At 42.7% G+C, this 26,398-nt stretch overlaps 1 protein-coding gene across 1 annotated transcript in view; it reads right to left on the reverse strand.

Moving 5' to 3' along the window:
* Positions 1-26,398, reverse strand: part of kif26ba (kinesin family member 26Ba) — an 82,588-nt gene that overhangs the window by 17,172 nt on the left and 39,018 nt on the right. The window contains exons 5-11 of the mRNA XM_076722955.1: positions 19,801-20,008; positions 8,693-8,908; positions 7,996-8,089; positions 4,648-4,793; positions 4,324-4,440; positions 3,145-3,331; positions 2,134-2,332 (exon numbers count right to left, since the gene is read on the reverse strand). Coding sequence (XP_076579070.1) covers positions 2,134-2,332; positions 3,145-3,331; positions 4,324-4,440; positions 4,648-4,793; positions 7,996-8,089; positions 8,693-8,908; positions 19,801-20,008 — 1,167 coding nt within the window. The remainder of the gene's footprint in view (positions 1-2,133; positions 2,333-3,144; positions 3,332-4,323; positions 4,441-4,647; positions 4,794-7,995; positions 8,090-8,692; positions 8,909-19,800; positions 20,009-26,398) is intronic.

Raw genomic sequence — 26,398 nt, forward strand, 5'->3', positions numbered from 1 at the left:
TAAGTTTCAATTAAGGTCAAAATTGAAATATAAGCTTCTAGTTTGGGTTCATATAGGAGTCAGTGAATGAATGCCATCAAGATTTTCCTGTGCTGTCTGTACTGCTAATATTAAGAACTGCACCTGTCAGACTGTATATTGGAGTACAGATAGCAGATAGCACAGGAGCGAGAGTGGCAATGGAAAAATTTAGGGGGGCTTTGCCAGGAGAGAGAGAGACAGCAAACCAGATGGGAAATGGTCCCCGATGAGACAGGTTGATGTTCAGTGACTGTGGGAAGGCATGAGCATGTTGTGGCTGAAACATAGACCTCGCAAAACCGTCTCAAGACTTGGATCCGAGTCTTCCAGTCCAAGAGATGCTCGACTGGGCAAGAGCCAAAGTGTCGAATTTGTGGTGACAGACAACTGTCTCTTTTTCTTGAACTGGAAAGCTACGAACGCATAATAATGTCCAATATTCTGCTGATCAACTGGCATAAAATTACCGGTTACCTAGCAACAGCACTGGAACAGCGCTTGGAGTATAAGAACAGGATGGGACCCTATCCCAAAAGTAATGAAGCACTGGAAGATGGACTCAGCCTTTAACAGTGATGAAATGAATGGAGCAGAGTCTCTGGACTCAAACTGGACGGCTTCCTGTTTGGTCTTGTCGTTGTCAGTCAGTTCATCACTTTGGTCCAGCCTGAAATATTTCTGTTAGATGGATTGCCATGACATCCATGATCCCTCTAGTGCCACCAGCAGGTCAAAACTTTGATTTATCCGGTGAAATATCTCATCGTCTACAAGATGGATTGCTGCAGGTTGGACATTCATGTTCTCTGCAGGATGAATTGTATTAACCTGATACTCAACATTTTGCTCCAGTCCTTTGCTTTATGACCAAATTACTTGACAAACTAATGACATTCCCATGAGCCACAGCTGTGATGTGGCTTTAGTGCTAATTAGATCATTTTAACATGCTAAACTAAGATTGTTAACAATGTAAACATTCTGCTCATTACGACACGGCCCTCTCTTTCTTTTATTTACAAAGGGAGAAGATAATAATGGCTACCTGCTGCTCAAACACACCAACAGCCTTTTTTTTAATCAATAGCTATTAGCTAGTCTTCTATATTCTGCTGACTACAGACCCGCAGTGACACACACGCGCACTCCTCTCTGCTGACATCCATGTTAGCTTAGCTGTGCTCCGTAGCCTTTGCTCAGGGATTTGTGATTCTGTCACTGTGCTCTCAGTCTTTGGTTCTAGCAAAGTGGCAGTAACACGGCATACATGGTTAAACCAGTTCAAATCCCCTCACAATCCAACAACACTCTGAGTCACCAGTGCCAAACCACACTCAGCCAAGCTTTGCTCGCAGCTTCAGTGTTAGGTAGGAGGTTGTTTTGCAATGTAAATGCAAAATCTGGTGATTAAATTAACCCAGCAAGAAGCACACAGCAACACAGCCTTAAGGAGGTGGAAGAGCAAGAGGAAGGATGGAAGAAAAGAGGAATTAAATAGAGGGGAAGTTAAAATGAGGACAATTACCGTACAGTTTGGTCCATACACTGTACATACAGTATACAGCATACTAACCAGCAATTACAGTAATTAACTCCCATTACATCACATTTTTATTTTCTACCTGCTCTCTCTCTCTCTCTCTCTCTCTCTCTCTCTCTCTCTCTCTCTCTCTCCTCCTTCTCCTTCTCCCTCTCCCTCTCTTCTTTGCTTTCATTGCCTGTCAGTTAACCAGGAAAATGGATGTGATGAATATGTAACAGCAGCTGTTGTTGTTTATAGCATTAAGTCCCCAAAACCTGAAGCAACTTAAGATATCTCTCAGCTGCTGTCCTCTCCTCTTCTCCTCAGCATCCTGCTTTCCTCCTCGTCACCCACCCCTCCACACTTCTTTCTCCAAATTGTTAACTTTTATTTGTTTTCTACCTCAATTTCTTCTCCTTATGTTATTCAAAGCATCTTAGCACATTTCTTTTCTCCTCTCCTCTCCTCTCCTCTCCTCTCCTCGCCTCTCCTCTCCTCTCCTCTCCTCCCCCCTCCTCTCCTCTCCTCTCCTCTCCTCTCCTCTCCTCTCCTCTCACAGGCTGTACATACACTCACACACACCACCTTACTTGTATGGGATGTGCTTGCTCCCGTTGACCAGGGCAAGGATCACGTTGCCAAGGGCAGATAGAGAAAGGCACAGAGGGGTCGAGCTGGGTGAAGAGTTCTCTCTGTTTTTTCCACCTCCTCCTCCTCCTCCTCCTCCGAGTACTTTGACATCACAGCTGCCCAGGTCCAGCAGGTGGAGGCGACTGCGACCTCCTGACACTAGCAAAGTGAAAAAATGTGTGAATAATGGAGGAGGAAAGCCAAGAGGATGGTAAAAGGTCTTTTGTGATTTGTGACGTAAGATCTGAATCTGATAATATATAATATATATATATATAATATATAATAATAGAGTATAATGTATGTTGGTTAGCTCAAAATTGATGCTTATAGCATCAATACTTAAATATGGGTTTACAAAGATGCATCTCCAGGTATGCATAAAAACTCAGTGAACTATGACATCAACAAACAAACACTTTCTGTGGTTGTGTTTTCAGCAGCATAGACCAGATAAATGATATACAACTATTGAATTTAGCCTTCAATATAGACATTCAGCTATAATGAAGTGTACAATAAACTGTTTTTCTCAATTCAACGTAATTGGAAAGCAAGTTCTCTAAAGACTGTTAAAAAAATGTAATTATGTGAGCGAGACATCGCTGAAGGCAAGTCGTGAAACTCTGTACATTGTCAGCCAGTTACTATTTAAACATGAGTGCATGTGTGAATCAATCTAAACACAGAATGATCAGTCTATTTCTGTTGTGTTCGCTCACTCCTTGCTTTGTCATCCATGTGCTGAAGCATTAGTTTAACAGTAAACAGCATGTTTGTGTCTGCTTTTCTCCTGCTATGATCATCAGGTGTAGGACTCACAGCAGGCGATGTGTGATATAACAACAAGAGTACAAGTACTGTAGTATCTGCAGCAGTACAACTAGCTGTAATTTTAACAATTACACTAGAAAATGTGTCACCAATGATAACAGTGATGTAATAACAGTGTTAGGACAAGCAGAACTTACTCCCTCCTTTGCCTGTCTTTTCCATGCGATACTGGTATATGTGTAGCGTAAACAGCATGTGTGAGTTCCTGTGTTCTTCTTCGGTGATGTTGGGACGCTGGCTACTGTGGCGAGCTGCTATGGCTGCATCCAGAAACCAGGCTGCCTTCTCTGGGGTTGGCGCACGCAGTTCAGACTGATTCTGGAGCTGGAAAACGTTTGGGGAGAGGAGAAATTGTGTGAATATTGCCCATGTAGGGGTAATAAAGAAGGACAGACAGCCAGACAAGAGGGAAGTGTCCAAACACTGATAAGATTATGCACTATGAGCATTCTGCATCCAGAGGACTGATTGACATATTCAAAGAGAGCATTTTATAATTTGCCTGCAAGTATGGGAGACAGAGATAGAGGGAAGCAGAGATGAGTTAGAGGGAGAGCGAGTCAGTACGAGAGAGAGAGAGAGAGAGAGAGTGAGAGAGTGTGGTACTGCAGGATATCATTACTGATGAGATTATGTCAGATTAGTTAAGGATTACACAGATGTTCTTTTATCAGACCCTGTAATCCTATAAACATATAACTGAAGCCACACACACACACACACACACACACACACACACACACATACACACACACACTAGCTCGCCCTCTGTCACTCAGTCGTTTTTGGCACTCTTCTGCATACACACACCACTCAGACTGCTTTGTAGTTTCTGCCTTACAGTGACAGATGATGATGATAATTAAATGGGGATGAGAGTGGCTTGTTTAGCAATCAGTAAATGCAAAATTCAAACAGAATGCAGCATTTTTTCGTGTTCTTCTTCCATTTGTGTTTGTGTCTTCACGTCTTTTGTACTTGACGCTGTTCTTTGATTCCGACTTAGCCCGGCAGAAGCACTAACCATATTTTAAGTAAAACAAATGAATAAATGAACCCGGTGTTCTAAAAGTTGTCCTGTTTATTTTGGAAGAAAGGGGACGCTAATAGAATGTGTGTGTGTGCACATCCAACAATAGCTGAGACAACAGAGGCCTGCCTGAGGCTAAACAAACAAAGGTAAAGCATATTGATATAAGTCCCTATGCTGTTCATCTGAAGCAGCTGTTTGTGTGTGTGTGTGTGTGTGTGTGTGTGTGTGTGTGTGTGTGTGTGTGTGTGTGTGTGTGTGTGTGTGTGTGTGTGTGTGTACCTACCTGCATGCCACAGATGGGGTCCTCACACAGGTAGACTCCAGGTGACTGTCCATCCTGTAAACTGCCTGTAGCAACTTCAGACAGCAAGTCCTTAAGGTTCTCCTCTTTCCCCCAAACCTACACACACACACACACACACACACACACACGTGACTCAATCTGGTCAGATCTAACTTGGAAGGGAGGGAGACACTGCATCGCTAGCATTACAGCTAATGCCACTACTATTTAGTGGCCTCCTTTCTCAAATGTCTGTATCACTAATGGCACCAGTTTAACTCTGTAGGGGATGTTTCTAATTGAGGTCTCGTCAGTAACACTCACCTCGACTGCAGAGACTCGAACGGAGAAGCGCGCTCCTGTTTTCTCCTTCCTCTCATTGATGAGCTTAAACAACCAGGAGATGGCACAGGGGATTATACCCAGAGTCTGAAGGGAGTCATCACAGCCAATCATTGTGTAGGATTTACCTGGAAGAGACAGACAGAAAGACAAAATAGGAAAAGGTTAGCAGAAAAAGGTGGAGACGTATATCAAAAAGAACATCCTTAAAAAGACTCCAAGCAAAGAAGTGCTTCACAAGAAGAGACGTGTGTGTGTGTGTGTTTGAGTGAACCTCCAGATCTGTCCCCATTGAGTCACAAGATGATGATTACCCCCTCCACACACACACACACACACACACACACAGGTACAGGCTCAGGAACACCTGCTCCGGCTGTCAGGAGGTGGGGATCAAACACACACCTACACAAAGCCATATGTCAAACCCAACAATCACATCGACAGGAACAGTTACACAAAAGCAGAGGACATCAAAAGCCGGGCGTGTGTGACGCCGGGTAGAGAAATGTGTTCACATTTGTTCAGAGATAGGACGGAGGGGAGGTTGTCACCTACACTGTAATTTTACATTGTTCCCTTTCCATGTTTCCTGGAGCGTCTACACTTAGCGTCAAAACAAAGTTGCTTTTCATGATTTGTCGCAAAAATGTTGTAATAACTGTTGTTGTATTTGGTGTCGGAGAAGGTTTACGTACTCCATGATAGAAGTGTTTATCTGGTGTTGAAATGAGGGTTTTTAAGGCTCTCTAAAGCACAGTGCGCAGACTATTCTAGATAAAACCTCAAACTGCTGTAATGTTAAAGAATGCATTACATTTTACAGCTTGCTCAAAGCAACAGTGGCTCATTTACTTTGACTCAACTGATTTACCAGCTGATTTCTTTTTATTTAACAAATCAGAAGGCCTCCCTCAGTCATAATGGCTCTACTGTATCTAGTATCATTACCATAACCACAGAGCACTTCAACAACCCCCCTTTCTCTTTTTGCCTTTCAGGACTGCACATACATGAGAGAGTCTTAAATTACACATCTAGGTAGGTGTATGTGTGGCTTCACAATGTTTCCTTCTGTTCTGACGACTGCAGACAGTCAAGACGTGGTCAGCTAGCTGACTGCTCCACTGACTAACACAACACTGCAACACAGTGACGCTACAGGCTATAAAGCAATGTCTGCGTGTGTGTGTCCATGTCTGTGTAGTTGATGTATATTCCCAGTAATTGGTCGCATCAAGCAGAGCTGCCGATGCTGTCAGAGAGAAAGTGAACAGGGTGAGAAAGTGTGAGAGGACAAGACAGCATTATATCATCAGTTCAAAGACACACACACACACACACACACACACACACACATCGTTACGGAGAGATGATTCATTCAAGGCCAATAATCCAATAACAAAATCCATCCGACATGACTTAAAGCCAGGGGATTCAATTACTAGTACTTAGTAGTACTTTCCTGAAGTACATCCATTTATTTCAGAATAATTTGGACTTTCTGGAATTTTTCCTATTCAGTGAGATCCTGGTTACTTGAAAGTGTGTGTGTGTGTGTGTGTGTAGAATTGTGTGCATCCACATATGTGTCTACAGCCAAGGGCCACGGGGCCTAAGACAAATGCTCCTTGTGTTACTTTCCCCATTTTAATTAGGAAGAAGGTAATAGTGTTATAATGCAGCCTCATTATGATCCATGGCCTTAGGTGAGCTACGTCATAAAGAATGATCTCATCCGCTGCTACAGCGGCAGCCGTTTATACTGAAGGCAGCAAGGTCAGAGCGGCTCCATAGCATTAATGTAACAGTAAAATTGATTGAAAGAGCAAACTCTCTTTGGTGGATTTCTCAGTCATATAAAAGCACTTGCAGTATTAAAGCCAGAACATTCAGTTAATGCCTATCATCCAACACAATCAAACCCCGACAATAAGTGGCCTGTTCTGTGGGTGTGTTAGGCAGTTCCAGTCACAGCCATATTATACTGTATGAATTATCATCATGTATAATGACACAGTCGGCATTTTCATGAGTCAGTATTAGAAGGCTGAACGAAAGCATGCAAACATGGCGAGACGCGAAACAATGATCTACACGGGCTGTCGGATGTGCGCGCCACGCTGGGTGACTGTCTTGGGAGAGCTGTGGTGTCTCTGTGAGCGTGTGTTTGATGCCTTTTAACAGCATACTAGAGATTGCACCCAGCCTCCAGGAACAATGCTGGGCTGTGAGGCCATTCTGGAGTTGTGGATACATTTGGTAATGCAGTCATCAGAATTGTGCTTTGAGTATTGAAAACACACCAAAAGTTCTGTTTGGTTTGGTTCAGTAACATTTGGAAAGTCCACATGAGCTGTATGACATTCAACAAAGGTCCCCACCAAACGTTCCAGCTCAGTGGTTTACAATCCAGAAACCACTTGACCTGGAGGTAAAACTGAGATATTATCTGAACCTTAGTTAATCTGTCCACACTGCGTGCTTTCTGTACAACCTGTCCGATTGACCGCTCATGTCTCTTTGCCCCATTGGTCTTTTGTTGTTGTGATGTTACCATGTTTACTCAAATGAGTTATCATAACTGATGGTAAAATAAGACGCAGCTCGTAACAACAGAAAACAGAATTATTCTTTAACTGAATAGACAAATGAGTAGGACAAAAATAAAAATTCCCTGCAGCACAGCGAGGGAGCACTGCAGTTTGCATGTTTTTACATAGAGCCTCATTACTGTGTGTTCCAGTAAATAGCTCAGCCATTAACACAGAAGTATTGCCTGCTGAACTGCGGCACTTAAATTCTCTGGTTTTGTCCTCTGTCAGCAGGTCAAGGGGACTTAAAACTGGATGTACAGAGATCACGAGCCAAGAAGGATAATGCTGCCTGCATGTACAGGGATAAACACAACGGGGGCTGACCAAGGGTTGAGGAACATGTCTGTGTGTGCGTGCGTGCGTGTGTGTGGTGGGTGATTGTGCCAATGCGTGTGTGTGGCTTCAGACATGTTGCAGTGTGCAGTAAGGGGTCCTGACCCTTTTTAAGACAGCTTCTCTAAAAACCAGCTTCAGAAGGATTAGAGAGAGAGAAAGGAGGACAGAAACACAGGCAGAGCACACTGAGAATGCTTTCAGCGTCAGCAGACACTAATCCTCCTCTTTCTTTCTCTCTCTGATAGATGAGGGCCAGCGGAGAGACGGCCAAGTGAAAGACTGACACACTGACGCTCGCACACACACACACACACACTAAAGACGACTCGCCACTCCTGATTTTTTAGTCTGCATGCGTGTGTGTGTGTGTGTGTGTGTGTGTGTGAGAGAGTGTTACCCAGCTTGGAGTGTCCAAAGCAGAAGACACATCCATCGGCTCCATTCACCACCGACTGAATCACCTCTGCAACCGTTCCCGCGCACACCTCCGCCTAGCAACAGGCAGATGGAGAGAGAGAGCAGAGCGAGGAGAGACGTAGGAAGAGGGTCAAGAAGAGCATGAATACCTGAATACATCGATACACTTGGTCCATTTGAGCATTGGTGTCGAGTTTTTGCCTTTTGCTGTTGACAAAATATCAGTTTTTTACATTTTAAAGTCTCCAGACAGAAGTTACAGTTAGCTGACATGTAGCATGTTACATCTCACGTGACTGCCTTTGTGGTAGCCATAAAGGACCACAGAGTGACAGTCTGTCTAGAAGGGGATGGGAACGCATCCTGTTATTCTGACTTGAGAGAAGTTATGTATTACTCCAGGATAGTTTCTCATACTACTCGCATTTTAGTCACATCAGATAAATTAGTGAAAGCAAATACAAAGAAAGTTCAGCTCCAGTATCATTTTTTATTGACTCTATGCTCTAAACTAATAGTTTGACATTTTGAGAAAAGTGGCTGCTGGCTGTACCTTCATATTTTTCACTACAGATGAAGTATTCCTTCAGTACTGGATTTTATTTAGGTAAATTTAATGTCATGAAATACTTTATTTCAAAATCACAAGTCCTTTGTTTTCTAATCTTTTCTCTTACCTGTGATGCATCAGGAGGGAACGCAGCATCAAAGGTGAACATCTTTGGAGGGACCTGATTGGCTGCCGCCCTTTTCTGGGAGGGAGCGCTTGGTGTCTGATTGGCTGAGGGGTCCATGATGGTGATTTGTTTCTTCCTGGGATCCACTTTGAGGAAAGAACTGGACTCAGCTGCATCTGACTGGGACACTGGACACACACGGACCATCACTTTCACCTGAGGGTAAGACACAGAAAACAGATGTTCAGATATTACACCTGCTCCTTTATCCTTTATATTAAAACACAACACAGATACAGATGCAAAGGTTCAAGAGAACATCTTCCCATTAAAACGATTCACACAACCGAAACCATAGCACTGGTTGGTTTTGTGATTTTTCTAGTACTAAAGTGAGAGCTAAAAGTTAGAGCTAGAAAAACTGATCCTTTTTGTCTTTGATCATTTCCTGAGCTCCTCGTCTCCTGATGTGTTCAGTGCTGTGCTCCTCTGTTGATCAAGCTTTCGTTTTGTCATGGTTTTCTCTGTCACTTCTCCCACACTGGCATCACTCCTTGCTTGCACCCATTCACACTTTCAGGGCACTGAAAGATTTTCTGAGGAAACCCACCCGACGTGAAACAAGGAACGCATTTGATAATCCTGAGGTGTTGTTGCTAGAAGGCATTTGAGCATCCTCTGCACCTTAGCCGTGCCAAAAACCTCCCAAAGAGTCACAACACTCAGCTTTTTTGGTTCTTTTAAGACTTAGGTGAATATGAACATGCTCCCTCTCCCTCTCTTATCATCTTATTCACCCTCTGCCTCTTCTCCCTCCTCCCTTCTCCTCCTTTAACCGTCACTCTTTCCTTATCTCTTTCTCCCTCTATCCTAAATCCTTTTCCTCTCCTCACCCCTCCTCTCTACCTTGAGCTCACTGCCACATATCAAAAGCCTGAAGTGCAGGAATCCTGTTTGGGCTTTCTCTCCTCCTCTCGCTCTTCCTTTCCTCCCACTCTTGTCACAAACTGTTAGCAGCCGCAATTTACCGCCTGACAGCTGCTGTTGTTTTCTTTGATATCACAGGAAGCAAAGCGCTGCGTCATCGAATCTGAGCGAGTTCCAGAACATTTTAACATATTAACAACCTTTTCTGTGTTCGGTGAAGATGTTGTAAAGTTTGAGGGACTTCCCAACAGTTTATCACTGCTCTCTTTCTCCTCCTCTGGCTCACCTGGATGAATTAATCTTAGTCTCTCTCGTTCTTTTGATCTCTCACTGCCTGTATCTCTCTCTGATTCAGTCTGTCTGCCTTCCTCTCACCATTTTTATCTCTAAATCTTTATTCCTGTTACATGATTATCCTGAAGATTTACCACAGATTTTCCATTCTGACAATGGGGAGAGCCGCATGGTTAAAGCAGAGTGTCATGAGCAGTGAGTGCTTTGTAGATTCAGTCTTTACCACACCAACTGTGTCAGACACTGATCTGAACCGCCCTGATCGTCAAAGACTTATTTGATATTTACACTATGGCATTGGATGAATTCTGCATTTTATATTGATTTTTTTAGCCTGCGAAAACTTGAATTTATAAGACTTTGTGGTCTAAGTTTCTGGTATTATTTCACTAAGATCATTTGCTGGTGCAGCTACTATTCAGTTTTTCTGTGTGTCTGCATGTCCACACCTCCAGCTCTTGCTGAGGGCCACACTTCTTCTCGGCACAAAATAGCAAGACTGTTTTGGACAAGACAGTTTAACTCATGACAGTTATAAAGACCTGAATGTCCCACAGGCAGCAAAGCAGCTGACAGGCAGAAGACATCACCTCCTCATCCTATACCTTCCTGACGTTCTGGGTTGACAGAAACCACGTGAATGCATCATTAGTTTTGGCCTCTGTGAGACTGCACTGTCTCATTTGGGGAGACATTGCAGGTTCAGTCTGTCCCTCAGTCCTCGAAAGGACACAAACGTACGGACCGCATCCTTTAAAAAGATCCAAACCCTGAATGAGGCTGCAGCATCCGTGTGTGCCCTGCCTCTACGCAGGTGGTATAGAGAATCAAAGGAGGGCGGGATAACAGTGCAAGTGGAGTCAGTATCTCTGCAAAGTCCTGACATCTCTCACAGATAGTCATACTACATTGTTACATTACTAAATATGTGCAAACTCGACCTAAAAGTGTACAGTGACAAATAAAAACTAAAATCTTAGATATCTATTTTTATTTGATTTTAGCATATGTCTACTGCACAGGGCTCAGACGTGCGGGGCAGATGAAAAGACTGCTCTGTTTTTGTGGCTCCTCGGAGGGAAGGGGAGAGGGGAGGAGAGATCTTTTGTCTGTTTGTGCTTGTTAGAGCAGATGAATCATCGTCTGAAGTGTGATTTTGCACTGCGCTTCCAGTTAAATGCCACCATGGGATTACGAATTGCACAGTAATCCCAAAACACTCCAAACCCCACTGCGCTCGCAGATGGAGCATTCACCGAATAAAGGCAAGACTGTTCGTGTGTTCAGCTGTGTATTTATTTACTTACAGACCCATTAGCTATGAACAAGGACGTGGTCATAAATGAAAATGGGTACACAATGAACACGGGTCAGTGACAAGAAAGAAAACTAATTATAGATCATATAGTGTCTGTCATAGTTTGAGCACGGCTTTATTTCTCTTGTAAATTGGATCATTAATTAATTGTCCTCTGCTGCATTACTGCACTGCTGTAAGATCAAAAACATACGTATACAAAGCAAAAAGAAATCTGTGTCCTTTTTGGTGCAAAATATGTGCAATAAATTATTTCATGGTCCTTGGGCAAAGCACCAAAGGCAACCAGAACAAGGTCACGTTGGAGTGAACAAACTCACCTGGAATGACAAGTGTTTCCTAAAAAATAAAAGCCTAAAAGCCTGCTGGTAACTGATATACTGCCATGTAAAAGGCACAAAGACAAATAACATTGTAAGAGCTCTGCTGTTTATATGCACACTTTTCTCTCTCTGTCTGCCACACACACACACACACACACACACACACACACACACCTAATAGAACACATTAACAGGCTTTCCTTTGGTTGCATCATTAAATGACCACGGGCCATTTAAGAGACTTGGTTCAATAAAATGTGTGAGTGAGTGAGTGAGTGAGTGAGTGAGTGAGTCAGTCAGTCAGTCAGTTAGTGTGTATGAGAGAGTGTTTGGATTAAAGTCTTTTTCAAGAGAAGGTAATTGTATGAGTGTATAATTTTAGAAGTGTGTCCATAGATGAGGGCGTGAGATAAACTGAGATGCCAGCTGACTACAATATATATGTAACCTTGGTGACCTGGGAAGACTACGACGCTGTGGTTTAATGTTAGGTCAAGAGTTCCATGGCTCTACACACACACACACACACACACACACACACACACACACACACACACACACACATTCAGTACTTTGCCCTCTCATGACCCCAATAAAAGAGCCCATCAGATCAGTAAGAGCCTGGGGGGAAGGATTTTACCTTTGCACGCTTTACAAGGCGTAACTCATAAAGTCTTCCCCCCTGAGAGTCCATTTCCTCCTTATGTCTAAGAGTGTGCAAGGTAAGAGGGCTGCCATTGTGTGTGTGTGTGTGTGTGTGTGTGTGTGTGTGTGTGTGTGTGTGTGTGTGTGTGTGTGTGTGTGTGTGTGTGTGTTTGAGGTGTAAATGGAGCCATAATGTGTTTCGATGTCTGTTTGTCAAAATTTTGAGGGCGTGTGTGAAATGGAAAGAGTCATACATGGGGTCATTAACTTTAGTTCCCCCTTTTTGAAACAGTCAGCCTTGTGTGCTGATAACCACCAAACAGCATCAGGGAAACCGATGCATCAGCACATTTACACCAGCTTTAAGAGATGCCATTTTTGTTCTGGCTATGATTTTGATTGTGACGCTGAACACTCTGCTGGAAGTTTAAACCCGAGTCCAGCTCAGCTGTGTGTCTGCATGTGTAATCAAACCCACACCCATCATATTCTCAGAGGATCCTTGGCCTAGTTCCACTGGTGAATCAATACATGTTGCAAAGTGCTGCAGCCACTGTGACATGCCGGTGCACATACGCAAGGGAAACACAGGGACCCTTTGTTCGTCTAATGAAAAAGCAGGAAGGGTTAGTGGTGTTTGTTTGCAGAAAAGAAAGATGATGGAAAATAGTGAGAGGGAAATAAATAGGTCACTTATAACTCTCCCGATACTAACAAACCAGTCCCGCAGTGATCTCACACTCTGTCCACCTCTCTCTTGATCCCTCATCCCTGTCATCCTCCCCTCTTTTCTCTCCCACCTCCACACACCGATGGACCCTTCCCCTCTTCAATCTCTCCGTGTTCGAGAAACATCTTATTTGCTCGATAGCGCTGTCCACCCACTCTTTTCCCTCTCTTCCCTCCATTCTCTCTCTGCCTCCTCTTCCTCCTCCCCTTGTCTCACTTTCTCTCCCTTCCTCAGAACAAATGACAAGACAAATCACAGCCTCTTCCTATTATCCGTTCTCTACCTCCCTCTTTTCTCTCACACTTCACGCTGCAGTGAATACTGATGTGAGGGGCTGAGCCGCTGAAACGAAGACCGAAGGAAAAAAAAAACACAAATGAGGGAGAGATGCTAGAGAAGTGAGTGTCTGACTTTTCTCCACAACTCCGTGTGGGAATATTTCACTTCTACTTGCTTTGCAGAACAAGTGATATCTGTGCTCTGCCGTAATGTGTATCTAAGAATGTACGATTACTAGGTTCAACCTACAAAAGCGTTGGCCGTGCGTGTTTTTAACAAGAACACCACTGTGTCCGACATATAGGTCTGCTGGTCAGGCCTGGAGAAGCTGGGGGGTTCACTTCCATGCTATAGGGTACATGTGATGGCAGATGTTAAGGCAAGAAGTCCTTTTTTTTCCCTGAGAAACTGACCTGACCCTTAATAAACTCTCTTGGATACAGAGCTCCATGTCCCTCCTCTCTACACACCACACTCAGGCACAATGAAACCTTTGAGCCAATTTAAGTAAAGGAATTCAGCTAAACAGCAACAAACAACCCTAAGCTGAGAGAAGATTGTTCAATAGTCCGCCACTGCAGTGCTTCATTACTATTGGCTGGAAAATCAATAAGAGGCTAAGACTGAGCTCTAATTGGTTCCCAAAGACTGAATAAACACACATTTCTGCAAACACATGAACAGAGAGATAGATACAAATACCATATGGGAATAGAAAGTTCAGGCTTCGGATCAATTCTAATTTTAACTAATTTATTCATTCCAGCTCAGATCACAGTATTGTAAGATCCATGCTGGCTGGTCTCAGTTGGAGCTACTGCAGAGATTTTGCAACTCCGAGGCTTGAATTTATGTGTAATTCAACAAGGCTGAGCCAATATATTAGCTAAAGAAACTCTACTTTACCAGAAAAAACCGAGTAGCATATCACTGTACAGTCCAGATTTTTACACACTGGCAAAATGTAATGTTCAACAAAATGTCACTGCTCTCACTCAGTGTACAACATAAAAGGATCAGGAAGGATGTTTTTTTCTTTTCCACAAAAAAGACCAGATAAAGGCATTCTATTGGCCTCCATTGCTGTCGATAAATTATTAAGAAAGCATCTATGAGCCACATGTTGCACTGTGATTTTGTTGCAATGAACATGGACATTGCAGTTTAAGTAAATCCCAAATACTTGATAAATACATAAACGATTGCACCAAATGTGAATTAATGTAGTTTTTCTTTCTCTATTGTGCAACACCCCACCACATTGTGGGGCCCCGCCTTATTTATGGGGACAAAACACAAGTCCCCATAACAACAGACAACAATTTTAGGGTGAAGACTTGTGCTAAGGTTAGACTGAGGATTAGGGTTAAGGTAAGGCAAGTAGTGGTTACGCTTACGGTTAGGTTAGGGTAAGTGTCCAGGAAGTGAATGTAAGTCTATGTAATGTCCCCAAAAGTGATGGAAACATGACTCTGTGTGTGTGTGTGTGTGTGTGTGTGTGCGTGTGTGTGTGTGTGTGTGTGTGTGTGTGTGTGTGTGTGTGTGTGTGTGTGTGTGTGTGTATACATGCGTGCGTGTACATGTGCGTGTGTCTCATGCTCCAGCCCTGCCAGTACTGACAGCATTAATATTTCAGCTACAAGGTGGAACAAAGTGGCTACTGGATTCCCATAACAGACTCACTCACTCATTTAGATACAAGACACACAGACACCCAGATAGGCATGAAGACACACAAATGCCCGTGGAAAATGCACTTGCACATGCTCACTCATGACACAGACGCACACAGCTTGTGGCCTGAGAGGGATCGTAGCTGCTATTAAAAATTGATTAGCTGTCATAGTATCATTTTCCCCCAAGGTCAAGTTGCAATCTGCGAGTGTGCATGTGTGTGTGCACAAAATGTTGGCTGCAGAGATGAAAGACGTGGAAAAAAAAAAAAAAAAAACTCCCACAGTGCTTCATTGTCATTCAGATATGGAGAAGAGCAGAGAGGGAAGGGGTAAAGGGATGGTAAGGCAAAAGGTAATTTTTATCCATACACTGAAGAGGGATGAGGTGAGGAGAGAGGGAGCAAGAGAAAAAAATCCCTATATTAGCTTTCATCAGATTTTTAATACTATGTCTCATCCCTCTTCAGATATGTAGATCAGTTATAATGCAAACTGTGGATGAAGTGTAGCAGTCACCTTAAGGGAGAAAATGTAAGCCCCAGGGACAGCTGCGACACGGCTCGCTCATCTGTGATCCTGTCTGGAACAAGGCTAAGAGTTTCAGCCTTCTGTGAGGCTGCACTTAGCTTTGAACTCAATGCTGATGTTTGCACATTTATATACCCACAATCACAATGGTTTAGATCACTGGTGGCATTCGAAGACTCAACACTTATGTGTGTCCTCTGAAGAGCCCTTCCAGTGGAGGAATTCGATGAAGTGCCCTCTAGGATGCTGCGTCACAGGTAGCAATGTTTACTAGGGATGTCAAAATTGGCATTGGAACAAATAAAATAATATCCTGTCGCATGTTGTTGATTTGTGTGCTCATTTCAGGTTGACCTACATTTCATTTTGATGTGAAGTGTTGTGTGCAGAGTTTGTAATTGGTGCTGGTCCACAGGTCCTGGAAGATTTCAATGTCTGGGCTAACTGGAGGAATTCCGGTCACATATGATCTGATTATGGACCCTATTTTCCCATGTTTTTGTGTCCAAGTGATTAAGGGAGACAATCATTTTTGAATTATTTTCAGTATTGATTGAGAGTGCTGCAGTCAGCTGGCACAAAACGTGCTGAAATGTAATCCCTCGGGTGTTTTGACGCCGTCACTGCATGTCCACTAAAAGTGTTTGTTATTGCCACTGACAGGCTCAGATTGTCATTTTAAGCGTCTGACAACATTTTGAAAAGGATCCCTTCAGAGACAGACCTTTCTGTTAAACAGTAAGATGTTTTGTTAATCCAGAAACACTGACAGTTACATCGTTCTCGCCAAAGCCACCAAACTCCATTCACAGAAAGAGTAATTTTATCATCCTAAAACACGCGCACATGCAGCTGAATGACACTCACATCAGTTGGTGAACTTTCATTAAGTCCACAGCTGATAAAACCCGTTTTGGACCCAATCATTCAAGATGCATCAAAAGCATTTAGAAAATATGATGTTTTTCTTTGTTACAGATGAAAATCAGTTTTACTCCATCACTGAAATCCTCGGTATATTTCAAATCTTTTGTTTTCATCTGACAGCAATTCTGATGTGACTGCATGACTCCGCAGCTGGTTTTCTAAGTGATAATACATACACCGCTTAATTTCCTCAACTGATACGCATCTCCCCCTGCAGTCAAGGGTCTGAATGGAAGGCTCCCAGCTGGCTGACTTGATTAAAGTGAGACGGAGCTTAACAACAACATGTAGAGAAGCACCGTGTATAGAAATAACGGAGGGGAGTTTGAGATACAGATGCCAGTCACATAGATTCACTGAGGGATTCTATTTAATTTGACATCCCTTGATGGAACGAGGCTGAACTCTCTCTCTCTGTAAAGCACACACACACACACAGAGTACATCTGACCTGTACAGGTTGATTTCCCCTGGCTTTAGCTGTGATGTCTCAATCTGTTTTCTGCCATATTAACATCGGGGAGAACACTAACCCCCCATCACACTCGCAGACAAGCCCATGTATTCTGCAGGATGTATCGTACACACTTCCACCGGGGGCTTTGCCGTTTCCTTGACATCTTTCATTGTACACTATAATCCCGTGCAAGCCTGTGCGCATGTGTGTGTGTGTGTGTGAGCGTGAATGTGTGCAAATGCCATTTCAGCAGGGGGCCGACCCCCACCGCAGGTGACATTTTTACTGGAGAAATGTCACCACAGCCATTTTCTTCCCGTATGTTTGTGCGAGTGTGTGTACGTGTGTAGGCTGGGAGTGTGTGTTTGATTAGGGCTTGGCAAGCCTCAGCTGATTTCACAGGAGAGGCTTTCTATGCTCCAAATGTGTGCTGGGCTATTTCTTGGACAGGAGTCAAGCTAACTGTTTCCCCTTTTTTTTTTTTGCTTTACGCTAAGCTAAGCTAAGATAAGCTAGCAGTCTCCTGGCTGCAGCTTCATGTTTAACAGACTGGCATGACAGTGGCATAGATCTTCTCATCTACCCTGTGGCAAGAAAGTCATGTAAGATATGCTAAAAACCATTTAAATGGACTTGCTTTTCAAATACTGTTTTTTGTTGATTGTTGGTTGAGGATGGCAGGCTGCCAGGCTGGACACCTTAATCAAAGGTCCACCACAACACAGATCACATCAGAATGATTACTGTGAGGCGTTCACACGACTGTGAAAGGCGGAGTGTCTGACAGTTGGAATAAAACAGTAGTAGCGGCAGGCATTTGTAGGCTAGCCCACACAGCGAGGCTTTCCAGACAGGCTAATCACTTCTTTCACAAGATCACAGAAGATCATAGTGGGATGAAACAGAAGCCAGACTGGTATTATGAGACAGATGGACTGTGTGAAGAAGGTTTTTGTGTATGTGGTTTAGAATGTATACCGTATATGTGGTTTTTCTTTCGGGGTGTATAATCTAAGTATTATTTGGCTGTGACTGTGCCTGTATATGTGAGTGTGACTCAGACTCCCTGACAACTGGGGGGACATCTGCTACCTCCATATGGAGAGAGACAGAGACAGAGGCTCAAAGGAGGGACAGAGAGAAAACACAACACATAACATAAGCAGTTGCACAAAAAGACTATTAAAATATGAAACACAACAATATGATATAGACATTTTGTTCAAAATAGCAGGAATGCAGTTGTGGGTATAGTCACACTTCTCCACATCGTGACTGTTTAATATTTGCGTTTAACAAGTGACTTTACTCTAAAATTTAGAACAAACTTTTTCTTAATTTTTGTTATGATCTAAATTGTGCACTGTCTGATCGCAGCTGGGGGAGTGACAGGGAAGATGGGAAACGAGTGGCAAATGTCATGAAGCAGACAGAAAGCACTGCATTGTGAGTTTGTGCAGTTTAGATGTGGATTCATGTTATTGAGTCTTTTGTCTGTGATTTTCTGACTAAAAGTTTGTTAGTGTCATTAGAGGTCACTTCACTAAAATCACTACGTCTCATTACAAATTCAGCTGAATGGACATGAGTGGGTGGGTTTTTCCTCTCATCTGGTATTTAAAATAAATGTCACGCAGCACACGCACACATTTTCACACACACTTAAAATTACACAGTCACAGCACCCCGGTAGCTGGATGCTTGCAGCACATGTCACATAACAGCCTTTGTTGCATGTCGTGCCACAGACTCTTTCTCAATCCCTTTGTTTCTGAGCGTATCTTCACTATCAACTGTGCAATAAAGGCAGAAATTGTTTTGAAAAATTACATAATGACAAAAAACTAATACTGTGATACATGCATGCAAGTAGAGACACACACAGGAGCTCACAGACACAATACACACCGACCTATGAACACAAAAACAAAACAGGGTGTGTGTAGGCTCCCTCTCCCTCTCTGTGTACGCTAATGGACAGTGCTGTTTGATGTCTGTTTGGTCTGTTTGATTTTGTCCTCCATAGTCATTCATTTTCTATCAGTGAGGACACACACACACACACACACACACACACACACACACACACACACACAGTCAGTGAGCTTCTCACTCTCACTCAAACTGTGGAGGAGGGGACACTAAAAACTCATTACATGGACGATCAATATTGCACACACTTGAGAAGCATGACCCCCCCCCACTGCATCCACAGCACACACACACACACACACACACACACACACACAAACGGTGACAGATGACTTTTGTCAGCCTGAGATGTGTTACCGTGGTAACCATTAGGCCACATTCCGGCATGGTGCAGCAGGGGTGACACACACACACACACACACACACAAACACACACATTCATACCAGTACATACATTCAGATAAACTGTTCAAGGTCATGATAACATAGTGTGGCTAAATATTGTAGAACATTTGTGTGCACAAAATCGATCACCAGATGTAAATTCATACTACGTAGATATACTCTAAATAAAATTAATAATCCAAACATCAGCCCTTTTTTGCCATAACGCCAATGCCTCCATCCTCTACAGAATGGATCTATATCATAATAAACCAGCAGAAAATAAACAGCTCAGTACATAATTGACTAAAACTTTCAGTAATATAATGAAGGAATTAGCAATAAATAGTAATTTGGTGTTTTTTTTTAATAGAACTCGACATGCTGTGGATTCAGATGTGACACAGTTATGTCACATGATAAAATCAAGCTGATAATAGCAAACAGAGTGTGTCAGAGACACTCTTAACAGAGCTAAGACATTTGCTGAACAGTTGAAAAATGTAATGAACTGCTAGAAAACAACAATTCTCTGAGACACCATCGCGTCCTCAGTCACGAACAAGCCAGCACATAGATACAGACTCTGATTCTTATTTGCATGAATCAGGAACAAATACTATGTTTTGAGGTCGGGTCTGTAGATTTCTGTCCAACTCCACAGCTGAGTAAGAGACTTTGCCTTTACCTTTCCAAGCCCAGGGGTATCTTTGATTTTGTTGGCTGCACGGAGAAGGCAGGGTGGAGCCGGGGGAGGGGCCATCAGCAGGGCGGCGCTAAAATTGGTGGGGAACAGAGGGGGGTCACATGACGGTGATGATGATGTCACTGGGACTGTGACTGCGGCAGTCTTCTGCTTCTTCTTCTTGGACGCTAAGTTCAACTTTTGTGCAGCTCTGAGTGAGGAAAGTTGAGAAAAAGAGGAAAGGAAGGAGACAAGGTGAGAAGCCAATCAATCAATCAATCAATCAATCAATACTATACTTCAACATACTAAAGAGTTTAAATGGATAACTATAAGGAGATGAGGAAGGACAGGATGGATGGCAGCACATGCACATGCACACATGTGCCTATAATTATACCCTTACAGTTTGCCACAGTACAACCATGGTAAAAATGCTAATTGCAGAATAGAACTCAAATACACACCCATCAATACGCACACACACACACACACACACACACACACACACACACACACACACACAGAATGTTTCCATTACTTTCGGGGACATTACATTGACTTACATTCATTTCCTGGAGACTTACGCAAACCATAACCACTACCTCCTGAACCCGAACCCTTACCCCGTCCTTAACCCCAGTCTTCACCCTAAAAGTTAATGATTTACATTATGGGGACCTGCATTTTGTCCCCATAAGGACAGCAAATCTCCACAATTTGACTGTGTAAACAGATTTATGTCCCCACAAAACACACACACACATACACAGACACACACACTGCTGTTTACATATGTAGCAGCATCTGGATGGGGAGTGGTTCATTTGCTTTCTTGTTGCTCAATTCCCTGCAGCATTCAGCTCAAAAGCAGACACCAAATATGATATTCATATATACTCCGTCTATTCTGCGCTCACAGCCTCCTTACCCCTTCTCTCCTTTTACCTTCAACTTTTCTGAGCCTCTCGTCTTTCTCCTTCTGTTCTCCTCACTCTCTCATTTCTTGCTTCAACACAGCAGACTCTTCCTGTCTGCCTCTCTCTACACAAGAGTACTTCACAAAATGTTCAGTGTCAAACTTTTCCTCCTCTTTTTTTCTAACTCTAACTCTCTTTCTTTTTCCCCAGCATAAACACCACATTTCCATCAAACTGGCTGAATTTCTTTAGCTGACATGAAAGGAATAATAGCAAAGAGGAAAACTAACTGTATATAAAGAAGTAGCCTCACCTCGAGCAGCTACAACGGTAAAATGCTCCCTATGTGTTGAGGCGCCAGTGTTAACAAGTACTTTCACTTTTGATACATCAAGTACATTTTTCTGGCTGTACGTCTGTACTTTTACATGAGTAGGATTTTAAATTCTTGACTTTCAGTTGCATTGGATCTCCTGCCAAAGGTGTTAATGTCCACTTCTTGTCTTTTTGTCTTTGTCTGGACTGTCATGGTCAAATTTAAGTGTTAATCTGCCTGATTGTCACCTGGTCACATACAGGTTTGCTAGCAGTATGCTACAATTGATCATCAGATCATCTGTCAAGTGAAAAGATAGTTCTACTCTTCAACAGAGCCTGTGCATAAAAGCCAAGTACAGGCTGAGTAGTTTATCACATATAGATAATAAATTATTTCTAATAATAATAACAGTATTTTTATTTTGATAAAAGCATCAATATACACTGATGGCTGAGCAGAAAGACAAAGAGAGGTTAAGTCAGAGTGAACCCATGTACAGTAAATCTGCAGGCAGTAACTCACCTACAGTAAACTGATTTATTGTCATTAGGGAAAAATATTCACATGCGACAATGTAATTCCTTCTCTGGGATTTATGAAGACACAACTCAAACAAGCACTGACAATCTGAGTTACACGCTGCAGTAGTGTTAACGATACGATGAAATAAAAGACCCCTAAAACGGCTCTGGCAGGGATTCCTGCTCTGTTCTGCTTTAATCTCTTCTCACATATATTTCTATGATCTTAAAGAGAGAGAGAGAAGACCTTGCGCCCTGACGCACTCTCTGTCAAAGAGCCATATTCTCACACCATTGGCTTTCAATTAACTGCAGCAGGTTACAGAAATGAGAGTTGGGGGGGGGGGCGCTGCGCGAGAGGGGGAGAGAGGCTGGAACAGCGCAGAGAAGAGGAGGGAGGGGGAGAAGGGAGATGTGGATTCAGTGACCCATAGAACGACGGAGCGTTTCACCATTTGACTAGCTCTCCCAGGAGATTTGTGTGTGAATCTGTGTGTGGGTGTGTGTTTGTGAAAGTGTGTGTAAGTGTGTATACTGTATGAGGCAAAGCTCTACAAGAAGACCACTAATTGGTTTTTTGCTGTGTGCAAGCTAAGCTTACATTCATATTGCAGCAAATGCCGTCAAAAGCAATTACAGGTTTTCTTATAGTATCAATTGAATGTTCCAAACCTCCCCTGTAGCATGAAGGTACATGTGCAGTGGATTATTAAAAAAAACATCAGGAATTTAATGTATCATAAGAATAATAATGGTTTAATCAAAACTGTGGATTCATATTCACCAATGGGAAACACAAGTTGTGTTTCGATTAAAACCTACCAATGATTTCTAGATTTTTCTATGTTTTTCTATGTATCTATTTTTCTGTTTTGCAGCAGATGTGACTATGAGACATGATGGTGCTGCTGGAGAATCCCAGTGGGAAAAACGCATGTTGGCGTTTTTTGTGTGTGATTGTTTTTCTTATAATACATCCTTCAAATCCATCAGCCACATCAATTCATAATGTATACCTGCATCTATTCATATGCGTGTATATGCACTATTACACTCGTATTATGCTCTCTCACTCTGACTGGTTCAATCTATGCATGGTAGACACACACACACACACACACACACACACACACACACACACACACACACACACACCACCTAATTGGTAGCATTTAATGACAAGTGGCCTGGGATTTGGCCAAGTGGATCTATTCCAATCTAACCCTAAAGTGAAGGGCACTTGTTTTCCATCCATCTACTCCATCTCTCTATCCATCAGCTCTTCATCTGTCGCCCCATCCTTTTATTTGCTTCCCCCCTTCCTCCATTATCTTCATTCATTATTCCACTCCTCCCCATCCCTCACTTCCCTCCTATGTTTTCAATTTCAAATCCCTCTCACTCACATAAGCATCGCTTCATCTTCCCCTCTACTTTATTCCCTTTCTCTCATTTTTTTTACCCTTTCATCCTTTGCTGTCTCCCTTTGGCCCACCCGTCCATCCCACCATCCATTCAGCCTTCCTTACACGTATTGATCCCTTCATCCATCTATGTCTCTCCCCTCAGACCCATCATGTGTCTCTCTCTTGTTAAAAAGCAGCACAGCCCAGCCACTAACATGTTGATGCTTTGTTTTCCTCTTCCTTCCACGCAGCGACAAACACTTCCAATTGACATGCACAGACAGACTCACTTGAAACACACACAAGCACACTCAGCTGATTTATGACTGGTGTCTCTGGACTGTGTTGTCGGCTCAGTAGCTAATTACATCCTATTTAACAGGCCATCAGTGGAGGGAGATATAGGCAGAGACAAAGTGATGGTGTGTGTGTGCGTGTTTGTGTGAGTGTGTCATTGGGGGTCAGTTAAACTGGCTTTACTGACAATATCTATGTATCGACATGTGCATACAGTATACCCTCCAATTTCCACACTTGCTGCTTCCTACTAACGCACCATCCTACATGCTACACTGCAGTAACGCACAAATCTGAACAATGAAATAGTAACACATCACTGTGCTGAACATGGAGTTAAGATGGACACAAGATAATTCTGGCTCATGTGTATTCTAGCACACATATCTCATGCTGGTCTGTGCTACTGTAGATAACTGAGAAAATAGTGTTTCATTAAAGCAGCATGCTCTACACTCTTTGCCCGACGTGTTAGCCAATTTTTAATAAAATATAAACTCACAATACAATTTCAGAAATTAGTGTTTGTGAGCTGTCAGTATTTTTACTAAGATAAAAATATTGAATGGGTGGAATAGTTACATGCCCTCCCAGTAAATCTAAAAACAGCACGACAACTGGGGGAGTAAAGGGGCTTCTTCTCTTCCAAAAATTAAAGACAAACACTTTCAATTACTGTTAATTGACACATGAGCAAAAAAAAACAAAACAAATCCTGATATGATCTGGCAGTTGATATGGCAACTTGTTTACCAATGGCCATTTACTTCAAATCATCCATCAACCATTATGATTGCTGCCTAATTGGTGGCCAATTATCATTTGATGGAATACATCTTTTTAAAGAAAAGAAGAAGAAAGGCAGCAAGAGGTAAACAGAGACAGCATTCCCCCGTTTCACAGCCATGCTCCATCCAAAATAGCAACGCCTTCTCAATTCACTGATTCACTTGGGACCTATTCATTTACTCCACACACACACACACACACACACACACACACACACACAAAGCCAAATCCCCAAAGATCCAATCCTCAGAGCATGCAGTAAAAAATTCCTGCACTGATAGAAACTCCCTTCCCCCAGTGAAGGAGAGCGTCGTCGTCGTCCTCACACACACACACACACACACACACACACACACACACACACACACACACACACACACACACGCACGCACACACCAACCTAGGCATGTACAGCATGTCTCTATCCTCTCGTCCAGTGTCCCCAGAGGGCCACTGCAGCACAGGGAAGATGGAGCACTGCTGCGCGATTGTGACATATTCACAGATAGATCGGTACTAATGAAAGATATTACTCTCATGCACATTAGCAGAGGTAAAGAAAAGGTCAGTGTGGAGACTTAGTGTGGAAGGAAGAGAAGTATAACAGAAAAGTAGCAGAGGAGGAAAGGAGTGGAGGAATGCAGAGAGCAAAAGCAGATGCAATTACATGAAAACAGGAGAGGAGAAGGAACAGCCTGAAGACAAGAGAGAGGAAAAGAGGAGGATGTGTGGAGGAAGAAAGGGATCAGGTGAGAGGAGATGTGGTGGACACAGGGATTTTGCTGTGTGCAGACAGTGAGCAAGAGGGAGATTGTGTGTGTGTGTGTGTGTGTGTGTGTGTGTGTGTGTGTGTGTGTGTGTGTAATAAGAATGTCTGTATGCAGTCCACGTCTGAGAGTAAAGACCAAGACAGCCATGGGATTTACCAGCACTGCATGGCTGCATCCATCGACCATAACACACATACACACATAAATACTCACATTTCCAGAGTAAAAAATAAAAGGTGACAGAGTGTACATTGTGTTTTTTTTTTTGTTTGTTTGTTTTTTTGCCAATTAAACTGAAATCCTCCTCCACACTTACACACACAAATGACAGGAAAATGCAGAGAAATTGTGCATGTGATGTTTTGTACAGCAAACAAAACAAACAGATTTTAAGAGGAAATTGCATATGAAAGTGTTGACAAGCTTTGGTAATTACACTAAAAGAGGAGAGAAAGACTGACAGCTACACACACACACACATTGACCCACATATACACAGACAGTGACACCTGCACCATTAAACAAACCATGTTCTTTCACTTAGGTTAATGCTCATAAATCGGCCCAAAGACAGCTGGCTGTATGTTTGAAATGTCATCCAGATGTGTGTGTGTGTGTGTGTGTGTGTGTGTGTGTGTGTGTGTGTGTGTGTGTGTGTGTGTGTGTATGTGTGTTTGTGTAAAATGGCCTTGTTAACTGACAGTTCAAGGGGTCATAGAAAGAAAGCTGAAGAAAGAGTGTGTGCACATGTGTTTGCGTGAGTTTCCCATATAATTTACAAGTTGCGCCTGGTGCTTTGAAAGAGGGACAGCAGAGTGTCTGCTGCACTGAAGCATGTCACTCATATATCAAACGCAGACACACACACATTAACTGCAGATTTTGAAAACACACACACAATGACAAAAGACAGGAATGTGCGCAACTGGAGAGAAGAGAGGAGGAGAGTAGAGTGTGTGTGTGTGTGTGTGTGTGTGTGTGTGTGTGTGTGTGTGTGTGTGTGTGTGTGAGAGAGAGAGAAAGTGAGGAGGAAAACCTTCTGTCATCATCTAAAATGTGATTTAAAGCAGCTCATTTGATACAGCGTCCCAGCAATACATCAGACATGGTCGTCATTCATAGTCTTGAATAATTCACTCATTCATTTTGAGCCTGCCATGTTTATTCATCAATAATTTGCCCATATTACCCATGTATTATTTATGCTGTGTCCCTCTGTAGGTCTCTAGATTTGATTACACAGCTCATTGACAGCTGGCTGGATAGTTGATTCATAAATAAAAACACCAAAAGATATGTAAGCATATTCTTATGCACTATAATTTAATGATTTAAAATTCTTACAACATCTTACAGTGTCATTATTTGTACGTCTATTAGACAATTGGAGAGATTAGCAGTCAGAATGAGGGGATGTCTGCACTCAAACCTGAGATGACCTAAACCCAAGAATTCATTTTGCACAACTGATGAAGTAAATTGCATCTCACATCCTTGTTTTGCTGAAATTACAATGCTCCACAATCTCTGTAATACTAATTCTTCTAAATGGACTGCAATGGACTGCATTTATAGCCCC

This window comes from Chaetodon auriga, chromosome 1 (genome assembly GCF_051107435.1).
Source record: "Chaetodon auriga isolate fChaAug3 chromosome 1, fChaAug3.hap1, whole genome shotgun sequence".
Taxonomy (NCBI): domain Eukaryota; kingdom Metazoa; phylum Chordata; class Actinopteri; order Chaetodontiformes; family Chaetodontidae; genus Chaetodon; species Chaetodon auriga.